The sequence below is a fragment of the Podarcis pityusensis genome (genome assembly GCF_964106645.2).
Source record: "Podarcis pityusensis genome assembly, chromosome: 10".
NCBI lineage: Eukaryota > Metazoa > Chordata > Lepidosauria > Squamata > Lacertidae > Podarcis > Podarcis pityusensis.
Genome location: NC_138035.1, coordinates 35,550,295 through 35,563,830, shown reverse-complemented (window position 1 = coordinate 35,563,830; position 13,536 = coordinate 35,550,295). Strand labels below are relative to the sequence as shown.

General features: G+C 38.7%; 1 protein-coding gene across 6 annotated transcripts in view; it reads right to left on the bottom strand.

Annotated features, from left to right (window-relative positions):
• The window catches only part of ANKS1B (ankyrin repeat and sterile alpha motif domain containing 1B), a 353,409-nt gene that overhangs the window by 245,195 nt on the left and 94,678 nt on the right, over positions 1-13,536 (bottom strand). For all 6 annotated transcript variants that reach the window (XM_081022470.1, XM_081022465.1, XM_081022475.1 and 3 more), the window contains 2 exons: positions 5,356-5,492; positions 1,508-1,688 (listed from right to left, as the gene is read on the bottom strand). In XM_081022470.1, the coding sequence (XP_080878596.1) occupies positions 1,508-1,688; positions 5,356-5,492 (318 nt within the window). The remainder of the gene's footprint in view (positions 1-1,507; positions 1,689-5,355; positions 5,493-13,536) is intronic.

The following is a 13,536-nucleotide window of genomic DNA, read 5'->3' as shown; positions in this document are numbered from 1 at the left end:
AATATTAGAGGAAATAATAAACAACAACCAGCTGACTAACATGCTATAGTTTTGCTGGAGATTATTATGGCTATTTATTGGAAAGATTATTTCTAGCCAAATCTCTTGGTTTCTCTGTAGAAATTAAATGGCTTATGATTCAATTTCTTCAAATCTTAAGGAACTATTATGGCTGCAAACATTCTGTAGATACAACTCTGATGTTAGTATGAGCAACAAGAACAAGTATAAATAGAAGAATTAGCAGCTGTGAACAGGAAATAAAGCAATTTATAATGAAGGTGACCTAAAGTTAAAATAAACGCATTCAGTTAGCTGTCATGCAAGGCAAGCCAGTCTAGGAAACTGGAAGAAGAAATCTGGAGTAGTAGCTATGCAATATTATATATGCAAAAGTAGCAAAGTATATTATCTTGTTTAAAAATAAATGAAACTGTTTTTTTACTGAGTCACCTTGTATAAGACTTTCAGCTGTGACGGGCAGCAGCTCCTCAGGATTTGGGGCCCATCTAAAATGGGTTTATGTGATGTATAATGGTGTTAGCATTGTTTTTGCTAACATTTTATTTATTATTGTACTTTAAGTGGGTTTGTCAATTAAGAGAACTATGCTGTACAGGCAGCATGTAAATTTAATAAATAAATACATTGTACCAGCTCTGATACAAGGAATCCTTTAACTGGAGATTGCAAATACTGAACCTGAGACTTATACAAGTAGAGTATGAGTTCAAGCACTGATTTCCTACTTTCATACTTTCCACAGAACACAACAAGCAATGCTGCATTATCATAAGCATATGATAAATTGGTATTTAGCAATATATGACTTTTTTTTGCAAACTATATACGCAATTGAAAATGTTGTTTGGATTAGATGGGCCAATTTGTATTACACTGTTTTTCACAGACTCGTTTTTGTAGCATGATGAATTTCTCACCTTCTACTTTTTTCTTCATATTTTTTATTATTTCTTTCGAGGGCAAGAACAGCTATCAGAGCACTCTGTTTCAAAGCACGGAAAACTCTTCTATTCATTTCATTAAGCTAGATTTCCTGGGTAGCCAATTCTAAAGTGGTTTGATTCATGAGTTGGAAAAACACTTTACAGAGTGTGCAATACTGAATAAATATAAACATCATACCATTTATTCAGAGCAAGGATGTGACCTGACATGATAAAAATACCAGGTTTGCTCTGAGCAAAAGATAAATATTAATCCCACACCTTAGCTTCTACCGCACATTTATGCATGGGTGTAAGTAAGCCTAAATGCAAGCACCCCATGACTGTATTTCACTTTAGGGTATTCTTCAAACAATCTTTTAGAAAAACTGAAGGGAATGGAATGTAAATGAATAAAAAGTATTATGGAATTCAGAAAGAAAGCCACCGAGAAAGCAGCCATGTCCCCCTGAGGGAGCAGAGGTGGCCTAGGATACAATGCCAGTTGCTTACTGCAACATCAAAATGTATAGATAATATGCAACTTATTTTTATTTTACCTGGAATGTCATTATCTTCAATGCTTCCTTCAACGGATCCAGTGGAATAATTAGCTGGACTGATTGGAGGACTGGAAGTAAAGCTTGCATATCCAAGGGAAGAGTTGATTTCAAAATAATCATGGCTGTGATTTAATCGGTGAAATTCAAAAGCTGATACTATTGATGTACGTTGCTTTGGCTGGAAAAAAATTGAATTGAAATGTAAATATTTTAATTTATTTTCTGCCTCTAAGGTTCATCACCTTTTAAAAAAAATGGTTTGTTAAAACAGATGCTCAACATTTCCATTGCATTTTCCACCTGTAAATTGATCTTCCATACATAATTCCTACAATTATTGCATTCTCGTTTGTCACTTGGCAGGGCCACAGCCCGATCCAGGAGGCCATCTTATTCCCATGTGGCCATTGTGGGGGGAGACACCTGGCGCCTCCCCTGCCAACTGTGCCAGCCCAACAGTGAAGGCCTGATTGATCAGGAAAGTCAGATTGCAGGGGAAGGGGCTGATCCCAGTCCGTGCCCACTGTACTTAAGAGGGCAATATTGTGTAGTTCACCCTCTTGAGAGATCATCATGGGATTCACCACCTGCCCATCCAGGCTGTAAGTGGCCTGCCAAAAGTTGAGTAGGTGGGCCAGCGTGAAGACCTTGCTATGGCTATTTGATCACTATTTGGGGACAGGGAGGATTCCTCCCCCTGCAGACGAATTGGCTGGTCTGCAGGTTTTTGCCTACCTCATAGCAACAGTCACAACTTGGGTGGATAAGGCATTGGGATGGATCCTTAGCTGGTTAAAGGGCTCAAGGAAAGGTGTCTCTGTCCACGAACCCACATGGGCTAGTCAATAGGCCATGACACCTCTCCCAATGGTGGCCCAAGCAGGATCGTAGCACCTGGTACATGTCAAAGGCAACTACCCAGCTCCGGGTTGACCCCATCTCATTTCGCAACCATCAAGTGGGTTGATTGCCGTAGCCAAAACATACTTACATCTGTAATCAATAATAAATTCTGACCTATTTCAACCCAATACAAATATCCTGTGTTTATTTCTATGGTTCACTCCACACAATGCTGCGGGTACCATTGTGCATGTGACAGCAATCATCTACTGCCGCTCCACCCCAGCTGCTATAATACAGTACCAAAAAACATATCAGTATGAGGTAACATATTGTATGGTCAATAGAAAACCTTATATGCCAATAAAATATTGACATTTCAGTAGGTTTCAAAGAGGGTTTGGAGAGACAGCATTTCAATGTTGATTCAATGGCAAAATTAAATTAATATCTAGATAGATGAGGCATAGAACAGAAATTAAAATAAACATTGTGAGTATATTCTGTGATACAATCTCGATAATATGCTTCAGACCAAAATTAAACTTTGTCTTAAATCCACTGTAACTTGATCCAAAGCTTTTGACGCATTCGAAATCCAAAATGAGTTAGTTCGGTTTGAAGTGCCTTAGGTTCACATCACTTGGCCTTTCCTGATATAGTCTGTGCTTTAGTGTACCTCTCCAGACGTTTTGCCTAAGGCTTGCAGATCATGGGTTGCTTTTTATTACTGAGCAAAAAGTGTGTGGATGGCAATTACAGAATATATAAAAAGGATTCTACTTTTGCCTGAATGTACACTACAGGCATGATAGTAATGAAGGGAGATAACAGGGACAGACAAAAAAGGCCCCTATTTTTAATCAGAGGGTTCATTGTTGTGTTATATTCTCTTCTGTACCACTGAGATGGTCAGTTAAATACATTTATGTCCACACCTTGAAAGAAAATAAGAACATAAGAGCCATACTGGATCAGATCAAAGGCCCATCTGATTCAGTAGGCTCTTCCCACAATGACTACCCATATGCCAATTGGTACCCATAAGTAAGACTCAGACTCATTCCCCAGACTCATTCACAGCACTCAAACAGGAGACTCACAACAATTTTCAGTTTTTAAAATCCTCAATCATTTCTAGCTCTTTCTAGCAGTGCCACTGTCTAGCAACAAATCTTCCCGTTTCTGGCACAAGGCTATAATTTCATCCCTTTTTGCAACACTCTTTCATGCTCCAGAATATCAGTATCTAAGCCATTTTGAATACGAATAGTACCAACAATATGTATGTTTATTTAAAATGCAGGTGCTGCATTTTAAATGTATATACAGCCATAATTTTAACTGTACTTCTAAAATCATAATAAAATTAATATATGACACCATCACAGTCAACATCACACACAACTGCATTAACAACTGCTGAAAACCCAAGCAGCAGCAACCAACTCCCAGGACACTAACCAGTGTCAAAATATTCCAGATGTCAGAATGACAGCAGTAAATAGGATGCAAGAGGGATGTTACCAGCAGAGCATTCCACAGAGTGGATGCCATCGTGGAGAAGTCAGGCTTCTGGATACCATTACTTTTCCTCTGTGTATGGGACATGGAGGAATGCACTCCTGATAGTCTGAGAATATGGGAGGATACCTATGGAGGATACAGTCTCCGAGGTACTTAATTCAACACATCACCAGTATGGAAGCTTTGAAAGGCATGAAATGTTTTACCACTCTAAATCCTACCTGATCTACAAAGTTGATAAGCATGGCCTCCACTTCATTCATTCATTCACTCACTCACTCATTCAAAAATATTGAATAGAGTGTTCTGCACTCAAAGAATGCAATGCTACTGCATTCAGTGGGAACCAAGTCACTGACTTTAATTAAGTCCCGACATTGAATTAGTAATGAACTAATCCAAGAGCACAGCTATTCAATGTTCTGAGTCCATCTGTTGACAATTTCATGATGAAAATAGCATTTAAAGGCTGTTTCCAATTAACTATCACATAACAGCTTGTTCTAACAATAATTCCAATTTCTCTCTGCTTTCTTGTGTGCAAGCCATCAAACAGAAAAAAATAGCTTTGACAGAAAGTGATAAATGGCTAATACAGCGGTGTCTGGAGAAAGAGGAAATGAAGAACCCTGTGCTAGCCAAAAGGAGTTATAGAGTTGAAAAGAGGCATGTGTGGACAGCATGAAGTAAAAACAGCTATGACGCTTGGAAAGTCTTTTAGATGAAATAAAATAAATTTCATGAAGCACATTAAATTTTAAAAAGAGGTAAATAGAAACTGAGAGTCAATTAAAATTATGTTTATACCACATAGTCTCCAATTTTATATTTACATCAAAATTGTCATGTTTAAATGACCTGAACTAATTACACACAAGAAAAGTCACCTCACCAAAACTTGGACATTTCAATACTATTTGGTGTCTTTTTGTTTTGCTAGCTGCTCATTCATCTTAACATCATTTTTCTTTTTCTTTTTCTTTTTTACCCTCAGTGCCCCTACTGCTGTTTGGCTATGACTGGCATTCCCAATATCCTCATGCATCACTGTGACCTCTTCAACAAAAAATTGCATGGGCTGCCACACTGAATCAGAATGAACATCAGTGAAGGCATATGTGGCTGAGGTCAGTGAAGTCCAAAAGGAAGAAAACTAGCCTAGAGGAAAAAACAGGTGCTGAGAAGCAAGAGAAGGTGTAGTACACTAGTGTAACAATGCAATACAAGATTTCAATAAAATGTCATAAATCAAGCATAATAGCTGAAAAAAAACACAAATAGAAATCTGGGTATGCTCTTTCTGGTCAGGTCTAATTAAAATCAAGCTCATAAAAATATTTTAGCATTATCAGTGGAGGGATTTCATTTCAACACTTTTAAATAGTTCATATCACTGCAGATTATTAGAGGAATGTAAGATAAAACATTGAAATCTTTAACAAAATCAAAGAACATTTTTATTTCCGACCACCCACCTGAGGTCGTATAACTTTCACTATATTTTTCAGTGCAGTATCTGGCGATGGAGGAGAGCAGTCAGGTGTTGGGCCTGTTGAACTGTTTCTATGGTTACTAGTACCTGGTGCAATAATTGCTACTTGAGGTGCATTCTCTGTGAATAAAAATAGCATTACAGTGAATACAATGTTCTATGGAAAATACATTTAGAAACAGGAAATTGCATTTGAAGGGGGGATGTGAATATGTTACAGTTATTGTCATCTAAATTATTATTGTTTGTTTTCACTAGAATATGCTCACTTCTGGTTTTGAAGAGCAGTATGGAACTGTTCAAAGGTGTTGCCAAGTATTCAAATCTAACTCTTGCAGAAACAAGCTTATGTGTGAAGATTATCCCTCAAGGCATTATTCAAGCATACAAAAGAATGCTGCGAAATAGTGACTAGGGATATATTCATTTATATTTGATATATTTCGGCACTAGGGATATATTCATGACGCCCCAGTTGGTTTGGAAAGGCTGATTTCAAACACAGCTTTTGAGTTCCAGTAGGTGGTCTGTACTATCATCACTGACAGCATTATTAGGTGGGAGCAGAATTTATGCAAACCAATCTCCAGATCACAGTCAAAAGTCTGTTACTTTGGTTCCTATACTTAATTCAGCAAGTGTGCAATTTACAATACCGATTCTAGAAATATTGATTCCACAAACAATAAAAATGTATTCAGTTTGTTCCTATTGTGTGCAATCATAATTTTACTTACAAAATATTCAAAATATACTGCACATTAAACATTTGTGCAGGAAGCGCTCTAGCTAAACACAGATGGCATGGACTAGAGATACTCAGTAACTATATAAGATAGCTAGCACATCTCTTATTTATTTCGTCCAAATTGCTCTATTTACATCCAGAAAGGCAATGTTAAGCTTAAAAGGAACACTTATTCAGTGGTCAGACCTAAAAGATTTGAGTGGCACTAAAAGTTTGGGTCAATACAATAGGAAATATTTGGCTAACATCTGTTTCTTCTGATGAATGCAACTATAAAAAACGTTTTCTCAATTATATTTCATTGCATATCCAGGCACATTGTGTCCATGGCCCAGTGAGGGGCCAACCATAAATAACTTTTATTTATTACAGATTTAGGTAGGTTTGGGCCAACTCATTGGGTATGTATCTAGAATGCTGGTCGATAAGTAGGGTGGGTGTTGACCCTGACTGGTGATATGACCGCAGTAGGGCCACCACTGGGAAGGATGCTGTGGCCCATCGGTCCCCGCCTGGATTCCTGGACAAAGACACCCATTCCTGGAGTCCCTAAGACTGTTGGATGGCATCTTGTATGCCTCCTTCTGGCAATGCGTGTAGTCTCATAATTGTCCGTCATTAAATTTATGTTCTTCATAGTTAGCCAAATTCCCAGGTATTTTACTTTTTTTACCGCTTTAATTCCAATTTTAGCCTCCAGCTGGTTTTTCATAACTTCTTCCATGTTCTTCGTCATCATTTTAGTTTTTGATTTGTTTAACTTAAAACCCGATAACTTTCCAAATTCTTCTAACAATTCTATTACCTTATGGACACTTTTTTGTGGATCTTCTAATGATACCATCAGATCATCAGTGTATGCTTTCAGTTTGTATTCTTTTTTTCCAATTTTAATTCCATGTATGTTCTTATCTTATTTGCTATAATTTCTAGTATCATTATAAATAAAAGAGGTGATAGAGGTGATAGAGGGCAATGCGTGTAGTCAAGCTACAGCCAAATGTATTTCCTTTAGACCACAACAATGAGGTCAAAAGACTGGGGGGTTCTGCAGTCTGGGCAACATAGAACTTCCATGCACACAGCCCAGGCATGTACCCTGGAGAGGTCACTTTGCTGCTGCTAATGCAACAAAAACAACGTGGAAGGCAGCAGTTATGAGTTACCCGTCTCTGCAGCCACAGCAGGTGATGTGACTCTCCAGTGGTTTGACTTCATCCCTGGGGGCACACTCCATTGTCTCTCAAAACAGACAGATGCCAATAAAATCATTCATGTCTGTTTTTAACTGAAGGGGAAAGTGCATGAGTAAGGTATTGGTGGGCTATGAGACTTCCTAGAAATTAGTTTTAAGGTTCATTAAAGGTTTCAGATCAGCTTCTTGTACAGTTGTACTTCTGTAGAATACACATTCATCCTCAATACAATTCCATATTTTATATCAAATTGGAGTAATTTTCATATATACCTCACTTGGTTTGTTTTTTTATCACAAATGATTTGACTAGGTTGACCCTAATATTAAATTAGTAAAATATGTTTTACAAGCATGATAGGGTTTCATTTCTTGACATGTTCTATAATTTTGTAAGTAATTCAAAAGAATAAAAAACTTCAACATTTCAACCAAAGAGCAGAACATTGGTTTGAAGAAATCAAAGGGAAAAATGCTGCATAATTATAGGTGTTTAAATTTGATCAAAGCCATGCACTAAAAAAAAATGACTGCCAATGCAATTAGGGATATGCAAACAGCTTTCTAAGTGAAAGTGTTGTGCCAAAAGTAAACCACACATTAAGCTGATTCACACACATGCTAAGCCAAACTTGGGCTTATTGAAACTGCGTAAACATATAGACTCCCAGAATTATTATTAGCGTTGCCAGATAACTGACTTGGTTTCTACAACATGCTAAGCCATCCATGTGAGCATGGATGGTCCTAAAGAGGAGCACAAAACCACTTTCCCTCCCTGGTACTTTTTACTGCTTGAGCTCGGGTGGTGTTGGGACTGTTTTGTTGTTGTTGCTGTTGTTGCTGGTAGTCTTTTTGTATCTTTATTTTAGATATCTTATGTTATATTTATTGTTTATGACTACTTTTGTTATGCTGCAGTTATGCATTTTTCACATTGTAAGCTGGCTTGAGCATGGTTTGAACTCTGGAAAGGTTGCCTGCAAATAAAGTTATGTATGTATTTCTGAATGTACTGCTGCACTGTGCTAAGCCAAGCCAATGCTTGGCTTAGCATGCCATCTGAATGGGGACTTGTGATGAAGTAGTCCCACACTGGCTACAGCTTGTGGTTAGTGAGCAGACAACTTTACCATGAATATTGGTTTGGATGATATGCAGCATGGTAGGGAAAAGGGGTGGGGAGGACTAAGGCAGATGCAAGCTTCTTTGTTGACACTTTTCCTTTGTGGCATCAATCAAAGAATCAAAAGTGTTGGTAGAAGGTTGCCATCTTTTCAATATAGCAGGTTACAGTCACAGAAACCAGTCATTGTGAAAACTGAGGATTAAGAAAACCCACTAAACACCACACTGTCTAAAAACAGTAGTTGGCAGTACCTGATGATTTGGGACTGATAGAACTATCAGAAATTACACCACATAACCTGTGACTCCACAAGTCAAACAGCCCACCAGCCTTATATAATGGCATACCAGGAGCTCAATAAAGCTTCTGTTTTCGTGGAACTGCAAAATCTAGAGGTGGGAGGGTTTTCAATAACCTGGCAAGAAACAATAGAGAAGGGGAACGTATTTCAAAAGTGCCTGATTACCTCAAGCAGTTCCCTTGAAAAAACAATTTCAGGTGCTCATGAGGAAGAGTTGTTGGACTCAAAATATATTAAGCTTTCATAAACTGAATTCTCTTTATGGTGCCATTTTCTTCTATTTCCTTCTCTCTATCTTCCTTGTCAGACAATACAGTACACTGCTGATGAGCTGTCTTCAAATTGTTGAACCATTTGTGTGGGTATTTCCGAAACTAATATTGAACCAAACCACAGTCAATCTGGGAGCAATGTCAACTGACCAATTCCAATGTGAAACTTGAGAGAGTCCAACCCCAATGTGAAAATGGTCCTCCACCATCCATTTCACAGAAGTGGCTAGTGAACCAACCACATCTCTCGCTCCCCTCTCCCAAAGAAAAACAGAGACAGAGAGTTTATCTTCCTGTTATTGAAGAGCAGATCCATTCCTCTCCTGATCAACCTGTCCCTATGAAATAATTTATGTTCATTTTGTAAACATGTTTGATTCCCTTCACATGCTGCTTATATACTAGAGAGAGGATGAGTTGGTGGAAGGTGTTTTGCACATAGACTGTGCATTTTAAAATTGTACACTGCAGACTGTTGCCAAGGACTAGAAGTGCTGGGGGCAGGTTGCAGCAAGGAGCTGCCTTCCTACTACGGTGCTGCTTTAGTCTGTAAGTAAAAAAAATAAAATAAGTAGGGGGGAGGAAGGGAAATAAGCTGGCAGCTTTAATGTAAAGCAGAATTTTGCATAGTTCATATGCTGAAGGGGAGAAAATTACAATGGCCACAATTCAGAGTAGCAAACATGGATATTTCTGGATCTGACAGCAAAAATATTACTAGAAAGAACTGAAAGAGCAGATGGAAGATCCAAAGATGGAACCAAAGGGTAACAGAAAATAGAAAACAGATTGCATTTATTGTTTTGAATTATTTGTTGTGCTGTACAAAATGGAATCCCTACTGTTGTTCTGAACAGGAATGTAAATACATAACTGAATAGCTATAACAAACCTGATATTGTCTCTGCAAGTTATTTGGGGGTGGTGCTTAGAATTAATTACAAGTAAAATGCATTCTAGCGGCAGGAGGGAGTCTGCTTAGTTTGTTTTTCTTCTCATACAAAAAAGTATAAGCATGAGGAATACCAACCTCATCTTTCCCCTCATCTTTCACCTGCAAAAACAGATCCTGGAATTGCTTAGTAATGTCAGCCAACTGTCTGGAATAACAATTCTCATTATGTACTAATGAGGGGGAATAATTCATTTCCTGAGTAATTTGTAAATACCCAGTGGAGCACTCCAAACAATGCTACACTATATTCATTTCAAATTCTAGACAGTCTTTGGAACACAAAGTAGAATACATTTAGAAACTATGGGTGATGTTGTTAATCATACTCAGAATAGAGACCAACTGAAACCAATGGACCATTGTTTTCAATAGGTCTACTCCAAGAATGGTTGATGTTAAACACCACCCAACAATGATTAAAATACAATTAATAATAGGACTACAATATATGTAGCATTCAATGGGCTTGGGAAGGTGCAGATGCACTTCTGACACAACGAAGTATTCTGTGAGTTTGGGAAGGGCACTGTGTAAGGAAACCTTGCAACAGGTCTGTCCTAATACCAGGGAGCAGTAGGAGTCAGGAAAACATCAACACATATATTGGGGGGGGGCAGATCGCCCTGAGTTTTAGAAGCTTTTGGGGAGGTCGCTGCCACCAATCGCTCAAACACCTGCCCACCCGCCTCACTGCAACCACCAATCACCCGCCCACTGCTGATCACCCGCAAACCTCACTCCAACCTCAAATCGCACACCTGCTTGCTGTAGCCAACCCCACCCCCCTGCATTCACTATCCATGTATAAGACAACCCCCAACTTTTGCCTTTTTATTTTTTAGCAAAAAACTTTGTCTTGGGAAAATACAGTAGTAGTGGTTGTGTGGGTCTTGGTGGGTGTATGATCAACAACTCTGCATAGCAGATGGGACTTGCCTTGCAGAAAAGAGTAAGGTTCTCACTTTCCTACTTAAATAAGGAGAGGACCATACTCAGAGACGCAAGGGGAGACATGTCTGTTTAACAGACACTACAACGTCAATATTAAAATCTGGTTAAAGAACAACAGCAGAGAACACATACAAACATTTAATAAAGCACCCAAGGAATAAAATGCCTGAAGAAAGAACTTCCCTAATGGCTTCTAAAATATACAGGAAGGCAATCTGGTAGGCCCCATTACAGAGTGTGTTCAATTATTGCAGCCATAAAACAAGACCTACTTTGCGCATTAGAGGAAAGATCACACATAAGATCCAAGTGAGTTTTTCCTTCCTGGAGCATTGGTACAATTACTTGTACTCATGAGCTCCTTCTGCTCTTCCTTTATTCTTTCAGTCTGATTCAATTAATTCTTTCTCTTTGACTCAAAGCTCAGCTTGCAAATTCAGCAGTAACAACAAGCTAACAAGATTGCAAACCATGGTTTGAAGCTGGTTTGCAATTCAGTTTGTTTGTTTGTGCCAAAGCGAAAGCAACTCATTGAATCATAATGTGTTAAGGAAGCACATGAGCACATGGCTCATCTGTTGGCATCTGTCTGTCTTGAGAGACAATGAGTATGCCTCTGGGGGTGAAATCTAACTGCTGCATTAGCAGCACTGAAGTGACCTCCCCAGGGCGCAAGCTGCATTGAGGTCCCAAGCTGCCCAGACAACAATACCCGTCTCTTGGCCTCATTGACATGGTCCAAAGAAAAGTAGAGCAATACATTTGGCACCATCTTAGCTGCAGAAGCTGCTGGAAGGAGGCGTGCAAGGTGCCATCCAACTGTCTTAGGGACTCCACTCTGGATTGGTGCAGGGTTTACTGCTTAGCGCACCAGACCATGGTATAGTTTGCTGCTGTGTCTGCTGCATGTCTTGGTGAACCTCTATGGAAGGCCATCCAGTTTGTCTGCAGTGGTCACTGCCAAATTCTTTGGTCCTTTCCCACAGCAAGGATTTATAAAATCCAGAAATGCATGGCAAGTGAAGAATGTCAATGCAGAGGAGGTCATTTCTTTACAAACTTTTGTTCTGTGTAATATAAAGAATAAAGGTATGTGCTTTTGGTGGGCAGGAATAAAGACTGAAGTGTGAACAAATTGAAAATAGCTTTTCTTAGATGAGGAATGTGTGTGTGTGTGTGTGTGTGTGTGTGCACTAATGCACAAGCTAATTTTTCTGCAAATCAAGCAACATTTTATGGCTTGTATTTTGTTTATAAAAACAAACACACACATATCTGAATAATACAAGTATGTTTTCAAAACATTTGGTTGCTTTTCAGTCACTAAATCCACCAGCTAATTATTCCCTATCATCACCCAAAATGATTAAAGCTTTACTTCTTTACAGCTGCCAAATAGTTATCACTTTAGTGATACAATTACTTTGCGTCTAAGGTACCTCAGATTTATTAAATCCTGTTACTTTTCAAAGGATGATTGATTTCTCAACCTCACAAAGCAAGAATACATTATGTTTTATATATATATATATATATATATATATATATATATATATATATCAGAATTAATTTCTCACAAAGTGAAAACATGCAAATTAATAGGCCTAATAGAAGTGTCTAGAAGAGGTTATTCAGGTGCTGCTGTGGAACTGGAAAATAATGTAAGTAGGGCAACATCTGTCATGAAGGAAAGGCAACTGAATTATTAATTTAAGGATCGGATAGAAGACAAATTGCTGAAAAATAGGAGTTGTTTGTTTTTTTAAAAAGCAAGGCTTACTTTAAGCCTCCTCAATACACAGTAAAAAAGTGAAAATAAAAATTCAGTTTCTAAGTAACTGCTCTATGCAACCACCTTCTACCTAAATTGTGACCAAAACACACGTGCGCATGCAAGGGAAGTCAAGCACCCCAACCCCCATGACACTAATCTCTGTGAAATAAGAGGAATTTGTGTTTAGACCTCCAGTAACAGAAGCACAGGTAAATAAAGCCTGCATCCAGTGATAAGGTAATACATATCTAAATCCATTAAAAGGCTTATGAAGCAGAAGACAGTCACTCCATCTATTTGTGGCTAGATTACATTTTGCAATTCCAGTAATATAACGGGCATGGTAACTTGGAAAGAAACTCAGTAAATGCAATGATAGCCACCATTTTGAAATATAGTACCACATTAAATACCGATACAGTGGTACCTCGGGTTAAGAACTTAATTTGTTCTGGAGGTCCGTTCTTAACCTGAAACTGTTCTTAACCTGAAGCACCACTTTAGCTAATGGGGCCTCCCGCTGCTGCTGCCGCCGCCGCACAATTTCTGTTCTCATCCTGAAGCAAAGTTCTTAACCTGAGGTACTATTTCTGGGTTAGCAGAGTCTGTAACCTGAAGCGTCTGTAACCTGAAGTGTCTGTAACTCAAGGTACCACTGTATGTCAAGTTCAGTAACAAAAAAGGCAGTACTCAAACTGATCCTATGAGAAAGGATTGCCCCAGAGCAGTCCCAGACTTGCTGCTGCTGCCTCATTCCATCCTCATCCCACAAACACAGCACCACCACCAGGAGAATACCACTGCCTCCACCCACCCCGGCCAAGACACCGTGGCATCTT